This window comes from Bidens hawaiensis, unplaced genomic scaffold (assembly GCF_021521415.1).
Source record: "Bidens hawaiensis isolate Kalapana, Puna unplaced genomic scaffold, B.hawaiensis_p1.1 tig00039948_1, whole genome shotgun sequence".
In the NCBI taxonomy this organism is placed as follows: Eukaryota; Viridiplantae; Streptophyta; class Magnoliopsida; order Asterales; family Asteraceae; genus Bidens; species Bidens hawaiensis.
In genome coordinates, this window is record NW_027497022.1 from 126,084 (window position 1) to 149,174 (window position 23,091).

A 23,091-nucleotide genomic window follows, 5' to 3' on the forward strand; every position below is an offset into this window, starting at 1 on the left:
GTTGAGGTCAAAAGAAAATAAAACAATTTTATAACCTAAGTTTATAACCAGAAACAAAAAAAAGTTATTCAAATTGGTAATTACAAATCAAAGTATATTGAAAATATAATATTAGAGAGACAGACATATTAAACGTAATCACAAATACCAAATAATTAAAAATCTAATACTGTTAATACAATCTTCATGCTAACACAAAATAAATATAAACATAAAAGGTATAATCTAAAAGAAAATATAAAAACGTGGATTTTAAGTTTACCAAAAATGAACTTACATCACAACCCACCAAAAACCGCAAACTGTCATAACAACCTGACAAAACAAAAAACAAACTGTTATAGGTGTGTATTGTACTTTTTTAGAAGCCTAGAGTAAACTACTAACATAAAGTAAAAAAGCAAAGTCAAAAATAAAGTCAAAAATTATATTTATCAAAAATCTAACTACATATGTGATCTGATTTACCTTAAACATCTAAAGAAGAACCAAAATAGCTTTGAAGATCATCAAAATCGGATTCATATTTTGACAACCTAACAACCATTTAACCTTCTCAGCCACCTCATTCTCCAAATCCAAATGTGCTCTTGCTTTAAAAACGTTTGAAAGCTTCAAGAAATCTAAATCTCTTAAAAGAAAAATATCATTCGATTGCAATATGGACTTCGGATTAACAGTCTTTTGCTGACCATTCACATATTTGATAACAACATTATTTTGCATAGGATAATAAAACAACTCCCTAACATTGACAAAAGGAAGTAGATCTTGTTCATGTTGAAAAATCTCTTCATTTAGAACATTTAATAGTTCTCTCTCTTCGTCGTTAATAACTTGTTTGCGGTTTCTGTATCCTATTATTTGGTACTTAAACGGAATGCTAAATGACATAACCGATTCGATAGAGGGCTTATGGATTGTAGACAGATCACTGAATAAACTGATAATTATTGGTTTCGGATGAAAATTTCCAAGAAACAATTGTTGTCATTGTTGAAGATAATGGAAGAGATGAAGGAAGAGATGAAGTTTTCTAAGAAACTGATTATTGAATAAGTTATGGTTATTGTTTATCTTTCAAATAGTCTTTATTTAATTAATAATAAAAATGACGGTTTATTGAATCCATAAAACTCATGATTATCCCTGTATTCAAGAAACTATTGATGAACATTTAACTTATTCTCCTATTTATTAAATGTAGTAAATTGATAAGATATAAATGTATATAACATATATTTCGGATATATATATATATATATATATGTATATATAAATCAGTATAATATTAAGCTATAAATAAAAGTCTATAAAATTAAATTTCAAAAACATAAAAGATATACTACAAAAACCATAAACAACTAAACATAATTGAACATACAAACATGTACCTATAGTTAAACAAAACATTATAATAATACAATCCTTTTATTAAAAAACCTTAAACATATTTAAAAAGATACAAACGTAAAAAAAAGTATTGTCAAAAAATTCATACAAGGTTTCCAAATATTTCCTTATACACAACATTTTTGGTTTCACTAATCAATTTGGATTCCTTATCTAATAAAACAATCTTAATACCTTCGCGAGTCTTCACTCTAGACAAAGCAACATAAAGCTGGCCATGGGTAAAAACCAGGTCTTTTAAATACAATCCAACACGCAATAAATATTGTCCTTGACTTTTATTAATAGTCATTGTAAAACAAACTGATATAGGAAACTGTCTCCTTTTTAACTTGAAGGGAAGCTTCTTATCAGTCGGTGTAAGACTTATTCTGCTGAGTAAAGTACGGAATCCAATATTAGTACCAAAAACAACCTTAGCTTCAATGACGCGTTTACCCAAACTAACAACTTGTAGTCGAGTTCCATTGCACAACCCTTTTTTCTGATTAATATTCCGTAGTAACATAATAGGAACTCCAACCTTAAGTAACAAACGATGGTTTGGCATTCCGGACATCTTTATACCATTAAGAAAATCAGGAGAGTACAACGCGGGATCAAAATCCTCAGATACACTTTCAACCTCGTCGATGCTATCTGAACTTAAGTACTCCACTTCTTGACCAGGAAAATACGCTAAAATACGATCATTAATCTCTTGAAGAACATCATTTAATGGAGCAAGCAAAGCCCATTCTTGAAAGTAGGTAAGATCATTAAACCTAGCTAACATAGAAGGATAAACAGAGTCTATCAAATCAGACATAAGATCAAGGGAATCTTTTATTAAAAGATCCTCTGGAATTGTTATTGTGGCTTCACCATCATTAGGACCACCAAGATTACCTTGACCAATATCCAACAACCAATCAGCAAATTGTTTAATCTCTAAAGTATTTGACATTTGAGAACCAACAGTCAACCTCATGTTCTTGGTTAGTTTCAAAACCTTACAATTTGACCATATGTAAGAAGAACTAATTGTGGCGTTCACACAATCGTTTCTTGTTCCATTATGTACAACATGTAAAATCTGTCTGAAATTACCACCAAGAACAACTACCTTACCTCCAAACAATGATCCAGAAGTGTTGCCCAAATCAACGATCATAACATCTTTTAAGGTTCTGTCCAATGCTTCGAATGCATGTTTATGAATCATGGGAGCTTCATCCCAAATTATTAATGATGTTTTTTCAATAACTCAGAAACATCTGTATTACCCTTAACCTGAAAATGTTGAATATGTTTAAATTATGTTCATTAAAATAATTTAAAAACATAAATTTAAATGTGAATTAATCTAGACTTAATGAAATTTATAGTTACCTGACATTGGGAGTCCTCGGTAAGATTGATTGGAATAAGGAATCTGGAATGAGCCTTTCCACCGCCTTCTAATAACAAAGATGCTATTCCACTTGAAGCAACATTAAGAACAATTTCTCTCTTTGACCGATTGAGGCAGATAAGGTTTTCCATAAGTATGTTTTGCCGGTACCGCGGTAACCATACATGAAAAAAACACCACCTTTTTTACGTTTCACGGAGTTGAATATTTCGTTGTAAACGCTTTTTTGTTCATCAGTTAGAGATGTGTACAAAAGCTTAAACTCATTTGACAAAGAATCCTTATCATAAGATAATTCTTCCATCATAAGAGGATTCATTGACGTAGAAACAGATTCCTGATCCGGAAAAGGCATGTGTGAAAACCTACGTAGAGATAAATTGTTGGATACCAAAAAATCCTCAATCTGAAGTAATGCCAAGTTTTTCAATTGATCGTCACTAAGAGACAAACCTGAAAAAAAATCTACCTTAAACCAAACTAAAAAAAGATAAGTTCACACATATAACAAAACTAACTTGGATTCTTGTGTTTCTTTTGTTGATGATAAAGAATCCCGTTGACTAAAAATTTCCATGTATTGTCCCATACGTAATCAGGTCTTGATAAGGACGATGTTATAAGCATTGTTGCAAACAGATTTCTTAAATAATATTCGTTTGCGGTATGGCTTGCTTCCTCAATTGCTTCTATGTACTCCTTATCATCGTCTAAAAGCCCTCTTCTGTAACAAGCATCTATAAAAGAATCACAAACAAAACCATCTACTGTTCGAATATCTTCAAAACATTTCGGTCCTTTAACCTTGTTTAAAAGAATTCTTAAGTAGTATGCCTCGTCAAATGATGCGGGAACAGCATGAATTCTACCAATAGCAAACCCACTTTGCCTTTCTACCCGTTTTGGTGGTGATGTTTTTTTCCATACAAACTGTGTTGGAAACTCAGCATATGATAGCCTCCTTGCATGCTCGTAGTTCCTATTAGCTTCCATCCAACCAGTAAACATTGAAACTGAATTGGAAGTCTTGGTAAGAACATTGTCAATATCTTCCTCAGGGCCATAAATTATCTGTTGTTGACCAGGTAAATGAAAAGGAAGTCTCGTAACAGCCGGGACCCTGTAATGAACATCAAAAGCAAATATCCTCCAAGCAGCCTGACATGCAGAAAGATATCTACAATCGTAAAAAGCTTTAATCTCATCTACTTGAGGATCTTCATTGTCATCGGTGTTATTTTGGACAAGGGAAATTGTAGCTCGATCTGGACCCTTATTTATATATTTAAACAGATACTTGATTGATCCTTCTTGATTGCACCACTCGACGTTTATATGTGCTTGATACTTTCGTAAAAGAATTTTGTTGTAAGGCACAACACTTCTATTATCTAGATTTATACCTTTCTTAACGACATAACGCCCATTGTCTCTTCTTTTATAAAGCGGAAAACCGTTGGAATCTATACTTGTCTCATTTTGAAATCGTTTTGGGAAATTTTTTGAACATTCTCTATCAATCATGCAGCTACAGCTCGGATTAGCCTCACCACAAGGACCATGAAGCATATGATCTGACACGAGCTGGTATAGGTCTGGTTCAGTGACCTTGTCAGGAATTTCACTTGAAATAAAATTATCTATATAGGATGGATTGTGAATTTTATTCTATGGAGCAATGAATAGGCAAATATGGGCATGTGGCAGACCACGTTTCTGAAACTCAATTGTGTAAACGGCTGCATTTGGAATCAAACAAATAAATTAGCAAGAATTAAATAAAATAAATATCTTTAACAAACAGTAAAGAAAATATTAAAAAAAATATTAGATAGGCAACCGAACCTGCTTTAATTTTTCCAAACAAAGCCTTATCCTTCATCAACTTAATCATTGAATCAAGCTTCATTTTGAATATCCGACATAGTATATCTGGCCTGCCTTCAGAATTTAAATTTGTATCCTTTAAAAAACGTTTTACTTCTGGCTAACCTGGATTGCACGTAATGGTTAAGAAAAAATCCAGATAACCGTACCATCTACAGAGACACATAGCGTCCAAGTAATTTTGCATCATATATCTACTTCCACCAGTAAAAGATGACGGAAGGATTACACGCTGCCAAGATGTTGAAGCATCTGAATTTCCTGCCGTCTTAAGGTTTCGAAGGCTTTCATAGGTGTCAGACCTAAGTTCACTCTGTTTTCCACGTATAAAATGCAACCTTTGACTCTCAACCATGGTATATTCGTCAACCAAAAGCTGCTGAAAAAGCCTTCGTCCATTTAAGGGTAGTGAGAATTGGTTAGGCCTGTCTTGTAACCTATATGCAAAGAACTCTCGCATAATGCACTTCTTACGGGCAGCCGTGGACGAAGGATCGACATTCCTGTGAGGAATGTCTTCTTTATAACCATCCTCACCAAAAGGAAAAAGCAAAGGAAATTGTAGAGGACTATAAGAAGGATGAAGTTCACTAATTCGTCGAAGACCACCAGACCTGGAGTTAACTATAATATCTCTCTTGTCCATTGCATCACCAAAATCTCCAACGATAAGAGCGGCAACCTCAGAGGTAGTTGGTAAGTTATAAGTCCTACCATCGTTTTTCCTTGTTCCAACAATGCGGAGCTTCAAATCAGTCTGAGGATTTTCTTTAAAAGTATCACGTACCATACGATATGCCTGAACCAATGGATTTTGTGAGTCTAACATTACCTTGAGATAATTAATAATATAATTTTCGTAATTGTTGGCATCTGAAGATGATTCACTGTAAGACAAACAAATAAAAATTAACATTAATATAAATGATATATATGATAAAACAGTAATTGTTTGAAAAATAAGAAACATATAATGTTTAAAAGTAAGCCTTACCCAAATACTCGTTGTCGGTTTGATATTTCGTTCTCCGTATCATAAATGTATAGTTGAGCAAACTGAGGTTTGTTATTTAATGGAAGAAGACTTCCTATAGAATGGTAGTTTTCTCCGCTAAATCTAAACGTGTAAGGAGCGTTTCCTCTATTAATGGAATTGTCAATTTTTCCACCCATTGATGTAAAAGAGAACATCGAATTGAATCGTCTAATATTTTTCAAAAAATACTTGCTTATAGGATCTTCGCCACGAAACAACTTTACATAACTTTCATGAGGTTGCTTTAAATCAGGAAGTTTAACATTTCCATTGCGACAACATAAAGAGAACATTGTATCGGCAGTTCTTTTTCCTCTCCTAGATTCAACTTCCCACAAGCACGCGTTGCAAGACTCACATTTGAAACTTTGATCACCATGATCAACGTAATCTATAAAATAAATGAGACATATAAGTTTAAGACCAATATTTGTAATATTTAATCTAAAATTATATAATGTATTTAATAATAACCTGTTGATATGCCTTTAAAAACATCAACAACAAACTCAAAATCGTTTAACTGCTGCGTAGGTATAGGAGTAGTATTGGTTGTTTTCCTTGGTCTTCCAACACGCCTTTTTGATGACATACTTCTAGAGTTTATGTAGTTAGAAACAGAACCGCTAAAATTTGATGATGTATTAGGGATGATGTTAGATGAAATAACACAACCTGTTAAAAACAATATTTTATAACTAATAAAACAAAAATAGATTAATATTACAAATGTATGACTAAAAGGAAAAAAACATTTTACTTGAAGAAGACGGCATTGTTTGAGAAGCTTGGTTTAAGGAGTGCTTTAATTTATCACGTTTAGCATCTACAATTTGCTTTCTTTGTTTTCGATTTGAAGAATAAAAAGTACCAAGTTGCGTAGAGTTATCATCTGGAAATATATTTATAATATAAATATAATGAAAAATGAATAATGAAAATAGCAGTACTAGAGAATTAGAATACTTATGAATGACAAAAAGAGAAACGAACGTTGGTAGTCTGGGGAATTATTGTTTACGCTAGGTAGAGTTGATGGAGATAAGTTTTCCTTCTCTTTGTGAATTGTAGTAACACAACTCCTTTGAGCTTCATACTGTGTACGGGTTCTAGTGTTTGAATTTGCGTTTATAATAAGTTCAATAATGTCGTATAGATAAATTTACAAATATATTGTAAATATAATATATATAAAACTTACTTGAACCGTGTTTTGATGAATAGTTATTTGATGTGTAATTTTGAGACATACTAACAGGTGTATTGCTTAAAACGTTACTTAAATGGGCGATTTGAGGTTGACCTTTATTTCAACAAACATAGGTTACGAAAATATATTAATTCAAAGTAAATGAAAATATTAATATTACAAAACAACCAAATTAAAGATTGTTAAAATTAATATTAAAAGGTTGACGCCTCGAGATTTTACCGTATTGATTGGAATGATATACTGGATATGAGTATCCGTTAAAAAAACCCGTGATAGGTGGATTCGAATGAACATATTGAACATTATTTGACTGGGTTGTGTTGGAAATATCAGACAATGGGTCTCTTGATATATTACCTACATAAAACATAAAGAATACCGTATAATTGAAGAAGCAATAGACTGAGTTGAAAGAAATACGAACAAAGAGTGAAATACCAGTTGGATCGTTGTTCTTGCTCTTTAAACTCGAGAGAACAATTTTACGTTTCTTAGAAGATGAAGACATGATTATACCAGTAATGGAAAAAAAATGGTGGAAAATATGTTGACAAATCTTGGAAAATGGTTAATATATGAAAAAATTATGAAACATTATTTAAGTAATGTATAATATTAATTAAAACTGAATTAAAATGCCATTAATGTAATAAAATGGAAAGAATCTTAAATTGCGGAATATTATATAAATTTCAATAATGAATATCTTTAGGAAATCTTAATAAAGCTTAATGTGAGTCAATGGTTTAATATTAATATATTTTGACCAGATTTTTTAAAAGAATTATGAATAACATAAATTTTGTATAACCATAGGTTATGGTTATACAAAGATTTTGTTTATCATAATTATGGTAATGTTAAAAAATAAATGTTATAAACATGAATGAATGAAATAAAAAACAATACATAAACAGATTATTTCTAAAGCAAACAAAATAAATAAAGATAATGGTTCTTACATTATAATTTTAATAAAGTCAAAATTAATAAAAATAAATACGAAAAAAAAAACATCACAACTAAATAACTTTAAGAACAACCAAAGCAACATCATTCTTATAATAACGAATAACTAAAGTCTTGCCAAAACATAATTGATTGTTGATCACGTAATCCTTCCATCCAATTAACGTAAAGCGACCCTTCTCTTTTTGTTCTCTGTTTTTAACTTTAAAGATGGTTTCATTGCCTAACAAACTCCTGAACTTAATTAAGCGGGTTGTTTTCAGATTCGCCAGTCTACCAACTTCAGCTAGTAGTTGCTAAAATATTAAAAACAAAATGCATTAGAAAGTTAATATGGTTAATTTAAGTTTAAATGAACAGACTTATAACAAAAATATATTACATACGTATAAAATTTATTACCATACGATATTCAGTCTTCTTATGGAACTCTAAATAACAATTAGAGTTTTTAGCCTCATTATTATCACCATGATGTATAACGGGATTGTGAGAATAACCAACTACTGATTCACAATATGGAGACTCCACGGTATGTTCACCATTTGTATTGGAATTTGATAATCGATGAAAAATAATTGGTGGTAAATGTGAAAACAATAAAGGAATACCGTTCTTGTCATACACTATAAAATCAACAGTAGACGTGTTGACATACTTTAACCAAAGAACGTCACCATCTCTCAAAGCCAAATCTTGAACCAACTGTTTCCAACCGTCACCAAATAAATAGTGTTTTTTATAAAATTTAAAATTTATCTCCCAAGAATGGCTATGATCAAATATGAACTTAATTACTCCGATTTGAAGAGCGTCTTGAAACTGGGATTCAATATTCTTCTTTGAAACAACCTGTTAGGAAAATAGGAAAAAATACTATATGTTAAAACCATTCTAATATACATGTTTCTAACACTGACTATTAATTAAAAAAAATTAAGAGAATTTTACCAATTTAGCATTCATTCTATTATGATCGTATAAAATAAATGCCTGTCGATGCAAAGTAGAATTTGCTTTCTTTGAAGGAGTTCTAACCAACCATTTAGTTTCACCTTCAATTAAAACAAAAATAACCTTCTCATAAAGACGAATCTTCAAAGAACACATTAGTTAGGTAACTCCATCACCCAAACAAACTGTTTTTTCATGTTTTTTTAACTCCACTATCGATGATCCTTTGTAATGAACAATCTCAACTGTTTTAGGCAACAGGTTAAACATCAAAGAATTTTGCAAGATAAATTCTTTTGGAATTTCCTAATAACAAAATTCAAATTTACAAAATTAGATATTGAACGTTTAGACAAAAATATTATCATACAATTTTAAGAATACCTGAACAAGAAATTTCGGATCTTCGACAAGCATAAGAAAAGAAGTTGTCATTACAAAAATAATATTTATACATAAAACAAAATAAATATAATTTTAAAATATTAGTTATTAACGTATTAATCTAAGAAAAACAACTTATATAAAAATAGTTAAAAGAAATTAAGGGACTGATACATACTTCAATGACGGCTGGGAGAATGATAAAGAAGATGTTAAACCTAAAAGATGATTAGGGATTTATAACACTTTTTTAAATTATATTCTAACTTAGGTAACACCCGGAAATTTTGTTAGAATGCATTAACATATTAACATAAATAAAAGGAATATAATAGTGGTGGTTATTGAATTTGAAAAGTACATTATAGAAGAATCATAACAAAATAAGAATTCAAACACATTTATTTGTTAGTTATAATCAAATATGGTAAACATAAATTATGAATATGTAAAACATCTAGTAAATAGGTAAATTTAATATAGAATGAAAATATCATACTAAACATGAGATACTATAACATTTATGATACGTATTCAACCACATCAACATGTATCACAAGTCTAAAAATATGATAAACATAGATTTTATAAAATCTGTTAAGTTTATAGCAAAACATAATAATTAACAAAAGATATTAAACAAAAAAAAAGATAAAGTGTCAATTGTAGCATAACTTAAACAACCAAAATATAATACGCATTAGAACCCAAACATGGATGCCACAAAAGCTTGTTTAAAACCTATTCAAATACTTGTGACAGGATCATAGAATGAGTTGGACGGTTGTACTCGAGTAGACATTTCTTCCCCAAATCGAGCGAATTAAGACAAACAAATTCTGGCCAGTCATTAACTCTAAACTTGTAATTACCATGATTGTATTCAATGTGGATTCTAGTCATCACATCCTCACCATTTGGGTTTATCAACACCAACCTAGTCTCTTTATCTAATCCATTGTCACGTGCAAATTGAACAGGTAAACGCTGTAAAATATATAAACAAAAGTATTTAGTGTTTATAATAATACATGCTTGAATACAAAAAAAAGTAAGTATACCTTAACAAACTTATGACATGGAAAAAAACTTACCAATCGATCCCTGATAACAACTTCAACAAAATTGTCACTGACATCCTCATCTCGAATCCAAACACGCTCACCTTCTATATCAACAACACCAAAGCTATCATCATCTAATAATAAAAACATATAAAAAAAGTTAAGAAGTAATTATATTTTGATAAACAAATTATGTGAATATTGGGAAATTAACCTGAAACAGTAACAATGTCAACATTGTCCGAACCACCAACAATATTAATTCGTTGAACAAACTGTGTCCGTTCAACACCACGACTATCAAACACATATAACCCGAGAGTATTAGGATCAACCGGTAAAAACACAAGATAATCATTAACTTGTAAGTTAACATGCCTCGCTAAAGTTGGCCATTCACCAACAAATGCATATCCAGGAATACTGTTTTTGACACTTTTAAACACAAGAGTCCATCTACTTCCATCAGCCGCAGAAACATTCCAGTTGGCAGATGACCTTCCACGATTCAGATATGAAAGATAAAGTACAAGCTGATCGTCTCTTAATTGCTGACATTCAAATTTATAAAACATTGTTAAGAATACTGTAAAAGACAAATTTTAAGAAATAAACATATAAATATTTAAAAAATTAATTCTGACATATGAGTAAGAATAACAATACGCTTTAACATACCAACTTATTCATTGATGGATAAGAGACATAGACATAAAAAACCTTATGCTTCCAATCCGGATGTTCTGGAACATATAACAATCTCCACTCGTGTGGCTGATTGGGAAAGAAAAGAAAAACATCACCAAATCCGAAACCGTTGTCTGTTACAAATGGGAACCATCCATTGCCAAATACATACTTATCATTGCTTAGATCAATATCAACACCCCACTCTTGATTTAGATGTGTAATCTTAACGATCTCATGGAGAGACTCATGAGGGAAAAGAAGCTTAAAATAATCTTTGGGAATTTTCTATAAAATACAACAGAAAGTAAATTAGCATAGATTAACCTAAAAAATTTGAAGAACATTATAATAACGACAACTTTTAACTTGTAGATACTGACCATATGTTCAACGAATGGTTGATTAAACACGGCTAATGCAGGATAAATCATCTGATTAATCAGTATTATTGGTAATTAGCTATACAGTAATAAAAACAAATATATGAAATTCAAGTAAATGATGAACAAATATGTGTACTAATCAACAAAAATCTATTAATATAGAGTGTTTGGGAATAAAATCAAACAATAATTAGGGTTTAAGTAACCAACTTACCTTCAAAACACGGAAGAAAATCGAAAAGTTTTTTTTTGATATTAATCGGATAGTTGAAATAGAGTAAAAAGAATTTAGAATTGGTTATAAATCAAACCAAAAGTCGGTTTAACCCACGTAAAAAAATGGTAAACGGGTTTCTTGAAAATATAAAAATTATTTTTTAATCTTGGAATATAATATTATAACCTAGATATCATATCTATGGTATTTATATTGATCTTATCTTAAACTTTAATATTTGTAGAATTTAATTATATTATTTTAAGTCTATATTGAATACATTTGTTATAGTCAATATTGAATTATGTAATCCAAAATTTAAATAAATTTTTAAAAACGTAAAATAATAAAATTAAAACTAAAATACATGAGTTGCAATAAACAAAAAAACCAAAATAAGTTAAAGGATAAATTCAAGAAATTAAAAACCACCATCATAAATAAGAAATGTATGTAAATAAAAGCAAAACCGAAACATAAAGTCTTCAAAAACACAACCAAAATGAAGTCTTAAAATATAAATAACACCGAACACACTCAGGTGTATTTATTATTAATTACTAAAACGTAAATAAAATAAAATCCTGAAATCTTCAAAAACACCACCAAAATGAAGTCTTCAAGTCACTTCTCGACCTTCGGAGTAAGAAATTTAACACCGTCCTTGCTTGATCCAACAACGCTAACCAACTCAGAATCATCTTGAACATCGCTTATCTTAGACTTAGTAGAAGAAAATCCCGATGGTTGATCACCCTAAAAAACATCCACAAGCTTACGCTTCAGTTTGTCATCTGAATCACTACTTGACATTTTGATCTCATTAACTTCATCATCAACCAAACGATAAGAAACTGGAGTCTTGTTATCCCCAAACTCATAAAACTGTCCAAAAAAGGTGTAAACAATATAAAAACAAACCAAAAATCTCAAATAATGTAAAGTATATAGAAGTGGAAAAAACCTTTAAAGAAGCAGAACTTGTAGATTGAAGATCAGTTAAAGAATTTCCAAAAGTTAGGGATCCAGAATCAGAAGGCTACGAAATATAATAAAAATAATTAAAACATAACGCAATAATGTAGTTGATACAAGTTAAAGGCATATGAATTTACCACTATAAACTCAGGCATTAGTCTTTTCTCAATGACATAAATTATTTCTTGATCGTCTGTTAGCTTTGATATACCATATACCTCAACGTTATTCCTAAAATTGAAATCGGCAATCTCAACTTTAAAAGCAAACTTCTTTTCTAACAAACAGTTCAACTCCGTGGGAAATCCACTATGCCCAACATCATCCTAAAAATTTATAATATAAACATGTGTTACATAAACAGTGTTTTATATAAATAAAACATTAAGCAGTAGAATATGAATACATAAAAACATAACCTCATCTTTAGTAGCAAGCAATTCAGATGTTGTTTTGTTGATAATAAGTTTGGCATCCCGATCAAAAAGGGTCAACGAAACAACACCACTGCCATCTTAAACTCTTAGCTTAATCTTAAACCTGAAATATTTTTTTTAATCAACAACATAGCAATATTTATTATTAAAAAATATTTACATATACAATATAAAATATACCTAGGAGTAGGTGTAACACCCAAAGTGTTACATCTCTGATTCTTGCATTCATATATATCTTCGCCTTCTACCACAGTCACGATCACCTTACGACTACAACTATTGCAACCGACATAGTACCATTCTGAATCCGGACAAACCGCCTTTATGGTCCCGAGTACTATAATACTCTTTGGCTGAAATAAATCAAAAAAAAAGATAACATAACGTTATGTTAAAAGATATAAATTATAATTAGATATTATTATAAAAATATACCTGCAATATAGTGCAAATTTCACAAATGTTGAAAAATGATGTAGCCATCAGAAACTCTTCATCAAGAGTAGACATCAACTTTACAGGAATTGGCCTACGAACAACACCATCAACATTGAACTCTAAAAATTCAAACAAACTGCAAACAAATTTATAAGGATTTAGAAATGCAAAGGAAATAATTATTGAATAAACAAATAAAGAGATATATTAATAATATTACCGTGTTTTATAATCTTCAATCTCAGAAATACTATCATTGAGGAACACACGAGTAACATCAGAACCGTAGGAATTAGACACATACGGTTTCTCTAAAAATTTAAACACAAGATAGTCATTATGATATTAAAATAAGAAAGTCTCAAATAAAAATTAATTAGATATTAAAAATAAAAAGCAAACCTTTATGGTATTTAGCTCTACCAAATTGCATGAGAATAATCATATGTTATTCATCAAAATGGTCAACAACATACTTAGAGAACTGTGATACGTAATCACCCCAAAGAGTAACGTAAACACTGTCACCGCTGTAAAAATCACAAATATTATAACAAAAATTTTATAATGTTCCACAATTAAGAAATATTAATACAAACTGACATATAAATTAATGAAATACATCTACCTGATATCAGAAACCTCCATAGTTAATCTTGCATTTTTTTTACATCTCTCAGATTAGAATTGTTATCTTTAAAAACATGAACAACATGTCCAGTTATGTCTGGAAGACATGGGATTAAAGAATTAGAATTACAAAAAATGTTGATAAATAAAAATAAATAAACTACTTAAATAATACCTATAGTTGCTTTCAACGGGATCTCTTTATCAATAACCGACTTGAATGAGTAAAACTTAAAACCGAATGTAGGACCATCAAACTGGCTACAAGGATTAACATGGGTACTGAAGTTTAACACTAACTTATTAGGGCAGTCGATAACCTTGTAATTAGACACATTAGATCCAAGGCTAGGGTTGACTATAGTTAGTGTAGCATTCTCGTTTAAATAACGTTTAAAATGGAATATATCTTGTTTAAATACTGTAGACTGCATTCGGTTACCCTGGATTTTAAAAAAAACAAACAACAAATTATGAAATATAACAAAAGGGACAAAAAATAATAAACATAAATGGTAAAACTAAACATTACCGATTCATCCATAAAAACCATCTCAATCAAGAAATCTTCATTAGGTTTAATGTTATCCTTGACACTCCAAACCTTCAACACTTTTACCTTAATGGTAGATGGAGTAGATCTAAGAACATCAATCTCGTGTTACATAGTAAACTTCTGGGACTCCATTGACCTTAAGAAATAAGAACACAATGAATTAGTAACGTATAATGAATGAAAAATGTGAAAGATAAATAAAAAAATATTAAAAGAAAACTGACATTAACTTGTATGAAGAAAAACAATGGAGGTTATAATTGTTCTAGCTGATTAGAAAGCTTAAGAAATGAACGAATATATAGTGTAAATTATTGAGTTATTTATGTTAAATTGAATATAAATAGAAAGGATTTCGAATAATGGGAAGATATAATTCTTGACATGATATAACAATTCAAGGACATTATTATTTTGACTAATGTGTTTTGGACTAAATTTAAACTTGATTTCACATATATTGTTTAAATCAAATAAAATATATTAAATAATATGTAAAAATTTGAATTGCATAGAATAATATAAGTTTAAACATGAGAATGAGAATTAATGTAATTTGAATCAGTTTTGACTAACTTATGATGTTTCGTGGAATTGATTTTAAGAATTAATGTCCTTGAATTGTTAGTTAGAAACAAAAAAAGGAAACATGTTAAATAGGAAACAATTCATTTTTGACGATATATTAAACGAATACAAAGGAAACCTATTAGTCAAACAATTAATATTGATATTTTTTATAAATTAAAATTATAATTCAAATCATATACAAAAAATGTATAGAGATACAATAGATACATTTTATAACCTGATTTACTTATTTATAATTGGTAAAGGTGTTAGTCCGTATTATGTATTATTATTTATAGATTAAGAACATTTAATTTTAAATAAATTATTATGATTTGAATTATGGAATTTATTATTTATAGATTTATAGATTAAATTTGAAAAAAGAGTAATAATTTTAACTTAATTTTAATTTAATTTTTATTTCGTTACAATTACAAATTAGGAAATACTTAATTGAGGAAAGTCAATGTATAATATTATTTTATTAGGGTTTAAATTCTGTAATTAGAATTTTATTATAGATGGTAGTGACAAAAATTAGAAAATAATTAATTGAGGAAAGTCAACGTATAAAACCGAATTCGGTTATGTCCACAAATTAGGAAAGTCATACTAAATAATTAGAATTAATGAAATAGTTAATGATGTAATTTATTATCAAAAACGAAAACAAATACTATTAACTTTTAACTATGATATATGAAATTGAAATATTGTAATACGTGAATAAATTAAATCTATACATGAATGTTTAATAAAAATACAAATACTTCGGTCTTCATCAATAGTGATATTAGTATAGATGAGTCGAACAACAACCTGAAATAATAAAAAAGAGAATTAATCATTATAGTGTGGACTTTTAAAAAATAATTATAAAACGGAAAATTTAAAACGTGTTACTGGAAAAACGATATTGTCAGAATAGCCATGGTATACCTAAAAAGCGATAATAGTATAGATGAGTCGAACAATAACCTGAAATAATAAAAATGAAAATTAATAATTATATTATGGACTTTTAAACAATAATTAAAAAACAAAAAATTAAAAAGGTGTTACCAGGAAAATGATATTGTCATAATGACCATGGTATACCGAAAAACGATATTAGTATAGATGAGTCGAACAATATCCTGAAATAATAAATTAGACAATTAATATATATATATATATATATATATATATATATATTATGGAGTTTTAAACAATAATTAAAAAGAAGGAAAATTTAAAAGGTGTTACCGGAAAAACAATATTGTAAGAATGACCATGGTATACCGGAAAAGAGAAAGAAACTTCTATTAATCATGAAAGTTCATATTTTGATTAATTAACAAAGTTAAATGAAGTATTGAAACAAATATAAAAAAATCATCGTTATAAACATGATAGGAAAAATAAACCGGCAACACTTCCCGGAAAAACTTAAAACGTCCACATATCACCTTCATGACCGTGTATCATGTCACCAACCTAAATTGATTTTTTTGAAATCAGTTATATCTGAAAATAAACATACAAAACTTATAAGAAAGAATAACCAGAAAAAATAATAAGGTTGCCGGAAATTAATTTATTGTAGTTTACATTGGATCGGAAATATTTAGCAGAAATAAGAGGCTAAGAGCGGCCATTAGGGTTTGTGAAAAGTGTAAGGAGAAGAATTTAGACTTAAATACAGTATTTGAATTTACGGGTTAATGGATAATGAAGACCCGCGAGAAATTAAGCTAATATGGGTTAATGGGTTAAATGTGGTTTAATTGCTGAGTTGGAATGATTAAGTAAGGAAATGGATGACATGGAGGTGAAGTGGCATCCTATGTGGGCACCCTATAATGGTGCCATGTGAAAATTGTGTCCTACTTTAATAGTATGTATAGATAAATTATATTCTAAACATACTTAGCATAAAAAAATATTAATATAATAATTACTTGTCATAAATATATTTTCTTAAAAATTAGAATGTATATATAAAAGAGTTTATGTTAAAAGAGTACATTTTTTAGACATCTTCATATTGAAGAAATCTATAATAATTTATTTTTACAAATATTCAGTCTTAAAAATCATAGACAAATTTTCCATTTTCTATATTTATTATAAGACTACTAGCTTTTGAACCCGTGTATTACACGAATTTTGTCAAATGATAAAAATAAATTAGGTCTGTTATTTCAATTGTGATTCTCAAATAGTTATAGATTAATTTAATGTAGATTTAATGAGAAAAACAAATGGTGTTAACGAAAAGTATTAAAATAGCATGATTTTAATGGAAACGTCAAGTGTTGATTTCAAGAAATTTTAAAAAGGTACTAAAGTTGCGTCAAATGGTCAAACCTCAAGTATGAAAATGTCACTTAATTCAATAATGAATAAAATCCACACTATGTTATAACCACTTGACAAAATGGTTTTGACCCATGGATAGTTAGAATGAAAGCTAGGCTTGACAAATAAGCTTCAACATTTTCTTTTATTAATATAGTAAGATTGTGATAGTTGAATAACAATGTGTTTATAAGGACAACATGAAATATGTTCAAAAAGTAAAACCTGATGTCTCTTTTTTGTCTATGGTCGGGTGTGGAATGTATAACATTTTTGTGAAAGACTTTGGCTACATCTTTCACATCGAAATGCCTCATTGTTTTAAATGTTGATTCCAGTGGCATTGCTTCATTATTGTAAACCGATGGTAGAACAATACATTCTCGATTTAAAATTCAAATATATTTGATGATATAAAATGACTAAATTTGTAATACATTTTTTTACATAATAAAGAGATTTAATTATATTTTTTATTTGTATTAAATTATTTATTGTAATTTATACATTAATTTATCTCGTGTAATACACAAGTTTCTAAAGCTAGTTTACAAATAAAGCTATCTGGTGGTTTGAGAGGAGGTGAGAAGCAACAAGAAAGCTTTTAAAGGTTTCATGTGTGTGTATACACACATATATATATATATTTAAGATAAGATAATGTTTCATGAAATTCAATTTATTAAGAAATTTATTTATTTAAAACCGGGATGCTGGATAAACGTTTTGATGCTTTTTTTTTGTTTAATTTTTAGTTTTTTTATGTACTTTTTGTTTACCTTTTTAAAAGGTTTTTTTTAATGGTCCAAATTATTTCTCAAAATTCTTTATGATCCTCATCACAAACACACACGTGCATATACACACACCCACACTTAAATAGACTAAAATATGTACATATTCAAACTTTTGCACAAACCGGTTTTTCTTTGAACAATGAGTAGTTTTCATAAAACCAAGATTTCGAAATTGCCCATTAAAGGAATTTGAACCCTATTAAATCCAAGTTATCCTATACATGATAGAAAATATTAACTTTGAATATCACCCCAAAATTAAATGTTCAAAATAATCTTTTGATCAGTCGAAAATGCCCATTAAAGTCATAACCCTAAAGACCCATCACCGAATTCATGACCCGAAAGTTGAAACACATTTTGCCCCTTTTACAATTTGACCCATGTCAAATCCAAAATATCCCATAAATAACAGAAAATTAGTGGCTTTGAATCTAATTCAAAACCAAACTTTAAATGCTCAAAATTTATCTTTGGATCTGTCACCAAAGTCATAACTCATAACCCTAAAGATTTGAAACCAAAGTTATGACCCGAAATTTAAAACACACTTTGGCTTGTCAACTCTTTTTAAAACAAAAATGCCTTTTAAAAACCACCTCATCATGTATCAAATTGCAAACGGATTAGCAATCTTTTGCAGCAAAAAATGTTATTCTTAAATTGCCCCTGCTAGAGATTATAACCTATGATCATTTTTTTGTTGAATTTTCCAAAATACCCTTTATGCGGTTTAAGTAAACCATAGTAAAAAAATGATTATGACAAAATAATACGTTGTCGCAATCAGAAAGTTAGAAAGTTATAGAATCCCAATGGTCAATCCTCATTTTCTTAACTACTATGTTGTTGTTGTACACATGTTTGTTGAGTACCAAAAACGCTACTTATAATAGTAATAATGATGGTAAAAATATAGTAATAACAATAATAATAATCGTAATTCTAATTGTTAATGAAAATGAAAGCTTCCAAATATATATGGGAAACCTCTAATAATTCCAGATTTCTAATTGTAAATGAAAATGAAAGCTTCCAAATATATATGGGAAACCTCTAACTATTCCAGATTGTTTAATTATTATTATGCTTAATTTAATACATATTCATATCTCATCTTACATATGTACTTATCGAGACCGGTTACGTTTCTTATATTTATTGGTTGTTGTAAAGTATGTAAACATGTAAAACAGCCTGAATCTAAAGCATGTAACAAATGTAAAACACGTCTGGTTATATAATTTTACACATGCCCGTTGCATTTCTTACATTTATTGGTTGTTGTAAAGCATGTAAGATATGTAAACGTGCGCAAAACATGTAAAAGATGTAAAACGATGTCACATATGTAAACACGTCTGATTATATAAAGATGGAGAGAGAAAGTCATGCACACATCCCAAAGATGTTTTTTTAGTTTTTGTCCTCTTTAGTCTTTTCCTTACAATTACATTCTTATTATACCCCTTTGCAATAAAATATAATACTAAAATGTACCATCCAATGTGAGGCCAAATTCAATAAGGGCCTTGCTATGCATACACCAGTCCCTTGGTGTGGGAATAAGACTATACGGCTCGTATAGGGCCTATACGAGTCGTATAACCCTAACTTATTGACCTGCGTACGAACGTTTCAGTGTTGCAGCTTTTTGCAGTCTATACGAGCCGTATAGACCCTATACGAGCCATATAGATTTTCCGGCTCGTATAGCCTACGTAACTCGTCTGACCTATACGACACATATAGGGTCTATACAACTCGTATATACAGCATGTCAGCATGTACTTTGACCAGAGATTTTTAATTACTTTTTTGGTCTATACGACTCTTAGGTGGTATACGACCCGTATAAACCAGGTATAAGATTTTCTTTCTCAAACCATTTAAGATTTGTGTGTTGCTTTGTAAGATAATACCAACATCTACACCAACAAATGAAACTAAAAAGTCGTTACCCCGAAACGCTCATGTTGTACGTAGGTTGTTATGTATATTTTTATTTTGTAACCAACTCGGGTGTTGTTTTTGATATTTTTTGTAATTTTAAAATTGAAAAAAAAAACTATACGAGTCAAATTAGGGGTGTTCATCGAATCGAATAACGAATTTTCAAGTTAATCGAATCGAATAATTCGAATAATTTATTTTTTGCAAGTATTCGTATTCGATTCGTATTCGTTTAAAAGTAGGATTATTCGATTCGTATTCGTATTCGTATTACATCCAATATTCGAAATTCGATTCTATTCGTATTTGAAACTCGAATTCAAATCGAATTCGAATAAATTTGAATTGATTCAAGTTCACATATGTCAAAACTTCAAAAATCATAATCATCAATATAAAACACATAAATATAAGTTTAAAGTAGCTACAATAGCACATGAAAATAAGTCCAAAATTAAGTATTGGCAAAATAAAAGAAATATCAGTATGGGTTATTGGGATTTATTGTTATGTTTTGACATTTATTATTTAAGAATTTGACCCAAATTAATAAATTAAATATATATTAATATATTATATATTTTGATTTCGAATTTCGAATCGAATCGAATAAAAAAACATGAATTCGTATTCGATTACTATACTCGAATACGAATCAAATCGAATTCGAATATTTTGAAATCGAATTCGAATCTTCATATTCGAATTCGAATCGAGTCGAATTTTGAATGTTTCGAATTTGAATTAAATTTTGAACACCCCTAAGTCAAATAGACCCTATATGAGTCATATAGCCCTATACGAACCTTATAGGAGCTATACGATACAAAAGAATAAAACCTGACACTTCTGTTTGAAAATGACTTGACTATGCACCTATACGAGCCGTATAGAGCCTATACGACTCATATAAGCTACCCTGGTATATAAATAACCAACATGGTGTATGTATAACCCAATCATTCAATAATTGATCTCAACCATCAAATCTTAAGATTTATGGTTAGAATGAGTTACAAGAGTTCTCATGTTAGTGTTGGATTTCATGTTAATCCTTCCCAAAAAATACATATTTCTAAATATATATTTTGGTTTTAAAATTGTTATAATAAATTAATAATGAATTAAATTAAATTGATATAGGAACGTCACATGACTAATAGAGAGAATGAAATGTAAGGGAGTGCTAAGTAAACATTAGTAGCCTTGAATATTTTCTTTTATTAGTAAGATAAGACGTTGAAATTAAGTATTAACTCGAATAATGAAATTATATTACAACGATATATCAAACTACATTATGGCTGAAGGTGTTAATTATATGGTTCTAGATCAAGGTCAAAGAAGAAGAGTTTTTAATTGAATAATTATCAATGTGGTTACTTTTAAATACTGAAGTCAACACGATCAAGGTAGAAGACATTGTTAGAGATATAAGATTTTTGGTATTTTATGATATAAATATAGGTCTAATTGTAAGAGCATTGAACGGTCTAATTGGTGTGACCTCTTGTGAAGAGAGGTGTCTTGTTGGTCTTTTTGACCAGTTTGTTTATAGCATTCATTTTTTCGAAAATGAGTGAACAAATATAAAATAACCTGAGGAAATTCATAAGGTATTTATAACTAGAAAAGGCACAATTAGTTATTTAGTTTATGCAATTCACGAAATATGAAAGAAAATAGCAATTCACGAACTTTTTATATTTAATTTTCCCAATCGTTAGGAGCCTCTGAGATTAAAAGTGAGTTTTTAATATCAAATACATTAAAATGCGAGAAACAAATAGGAATGGCATACAAGTGTTAAACATATAGGAATGGCAATCAACTTTAATGACCATAACGATATTAATCATAAAAGTCCTCCCTTGTGGTCTAGTTGTAGGTTGCTTAGGTTCTTCAATGGAAATTCAAGTTTGAATCTTACTTGTATCACTATTGGGTGGATATTGACAATGAATTATTTGAGCTAGGCCTTGTGTAAAGGTTGTCAGTTCGAACTATGAGCCCCTCCAGGGTTTCGTCCCGCCGTGTGTTTAGCTAGAGAACTCTTCTCTTATGGTGACACAACGATTGTGAAGTGACAGTCGGCGGTATGATTTTCCGGCGGAAAGCCCAAGCCAAACTCTGAAACCAGTGTGTGCTCGATTAAGACAACATAGTCTAGCCAGAATGGAACATCGAAGCTCTCCAAATTTATATAGTGCGTTAGCATAAATACAAAAAAGTCACCATTAGAAAAGATATAAATCATAAAATAGTACAAAGGAACGAAAATCAATCTGAGTCTAGTTCATTTATAGTCTCCATTTAATAGAGAGACACATGCCACTTATATGGTCACAAGTCACATATTCAAATCTATTCATGAATAATGACAATAATAATTTATGGTTACTGGTGTTAAATAACACTAGTAACAATTGTGAAAATAAAAATACAGGACCGAAAAAGATAGCAACATGGCACATGTATATTTTTTCTATTTTGGGCAACCAACAGCACACCTAACTAAAATGGAAACTTTAAAAGCAATATCAAACTACAAAATACAAAATCATTATTAATCACAGGAAAAAATAAGCTAGTAAATTGAATTGAAATGATATGAAAATGAAACCATGATGACAGAAATATTAAAACAAAAAACAATTTTGATGAAAATGACGAAAGTGATGTCTACGTGGACGAAAATATCAATTTGCTCTTCTTTAGTTCTTTATGTTAAGTAAAAATACAAACAAAGAATGCTTGAAGCAAAGAAAAAACAAATAATCATT

At 29.4% G+C, this 23,091-nt stretch overlaps 2 protein-coding genes across 2 annotated transcripts; both read right to left on the reverse strand.

Moving 5' to 3' along the window:
• Positions 1–477: 477 nt before the first annotated feature.
• On the reverse strand, positions 478–2,617 carry LOC143591598 (uncharacterized). Its single transcript, XM_077071764.1, has 2 exons — positions 1,588–2,617; positions 478–857 (listed from the first exon to the last, which is right to left on the reverse strand). Exons 1-2 carry the CDS (start codon positions 2,615–2,617, stop codon positions 478–480), a joined length of 1,410 nt encoding a protein of 469 aa, XP_076927879.1.
• A 20-nt stretch (positions 2,618–2,637) lies between these two features.
• On the reverse strand, positions 2,638–5,522 carry LOC143591599 (uncharacterized). The gene is made up of 7 exons (XM_077071765.1): positions 4,799–5,522; positions 4,652–4,747; positions 4,516–4,545; positions 3,325–4,446; positions 2,957–3,259; positions 2,785–2,852; positions 2,638–2,685 (listed from the first exon to the last, which is right to left on the reverse strand). Exons 1-7 carry the CDS (start codon positions 5,520–5,522, stop codon positions 2,638–2,640), a joined length of 2,391 nt encoding a protein of 796 aa, XP_076927880.1.
• Positions 5,523–23,091: the final 17,569 nt, after the last annotated feature.

What these genes read in the sequence shown, in the direction of transcription:
- LOC143591599 (XM_077071765.1), bottom strand. Translation starts at nt 5,522, where the DNA reads ATGTTAGACTCACAAAATCCATTGGTTCAGGCATATCGTATGGTACGT. An exon ending in AATTGAGTTTCAGAAACGTG is followed by an intron (nt 4,447 to 4,515) that starts GTCTGCCACATG and finishes CATCCTATATAG; the next exon opens with ATAATTTTATTTCAAGTGAA. An exon ending in AAAGAAACACAAGAATCCAA is followed by an intron (nt 3,260 to 3,324) that starts GTTAGTTTTGTT and finishes ATTTTTTTTCAG; the next exon opens with GTTTGTCTCTTAGTGACGAT.
- LOC143591598 (XM_077071764.1), bottom strand. Translation starts at nt 2,617, where the DNA reads ATGATTCATAAACATGCATTCGAAGCATTGGACAGAACCTTAAAAGAT. An exon ending in TAGAGTGAAGACTCGCGAAG is followed by an intron (nt 858 to 1,587) that starts GTATTAAGATTG and finishes ACCAAATAATAG; the next exon opens with GATACAGAAACCGCAAACAA.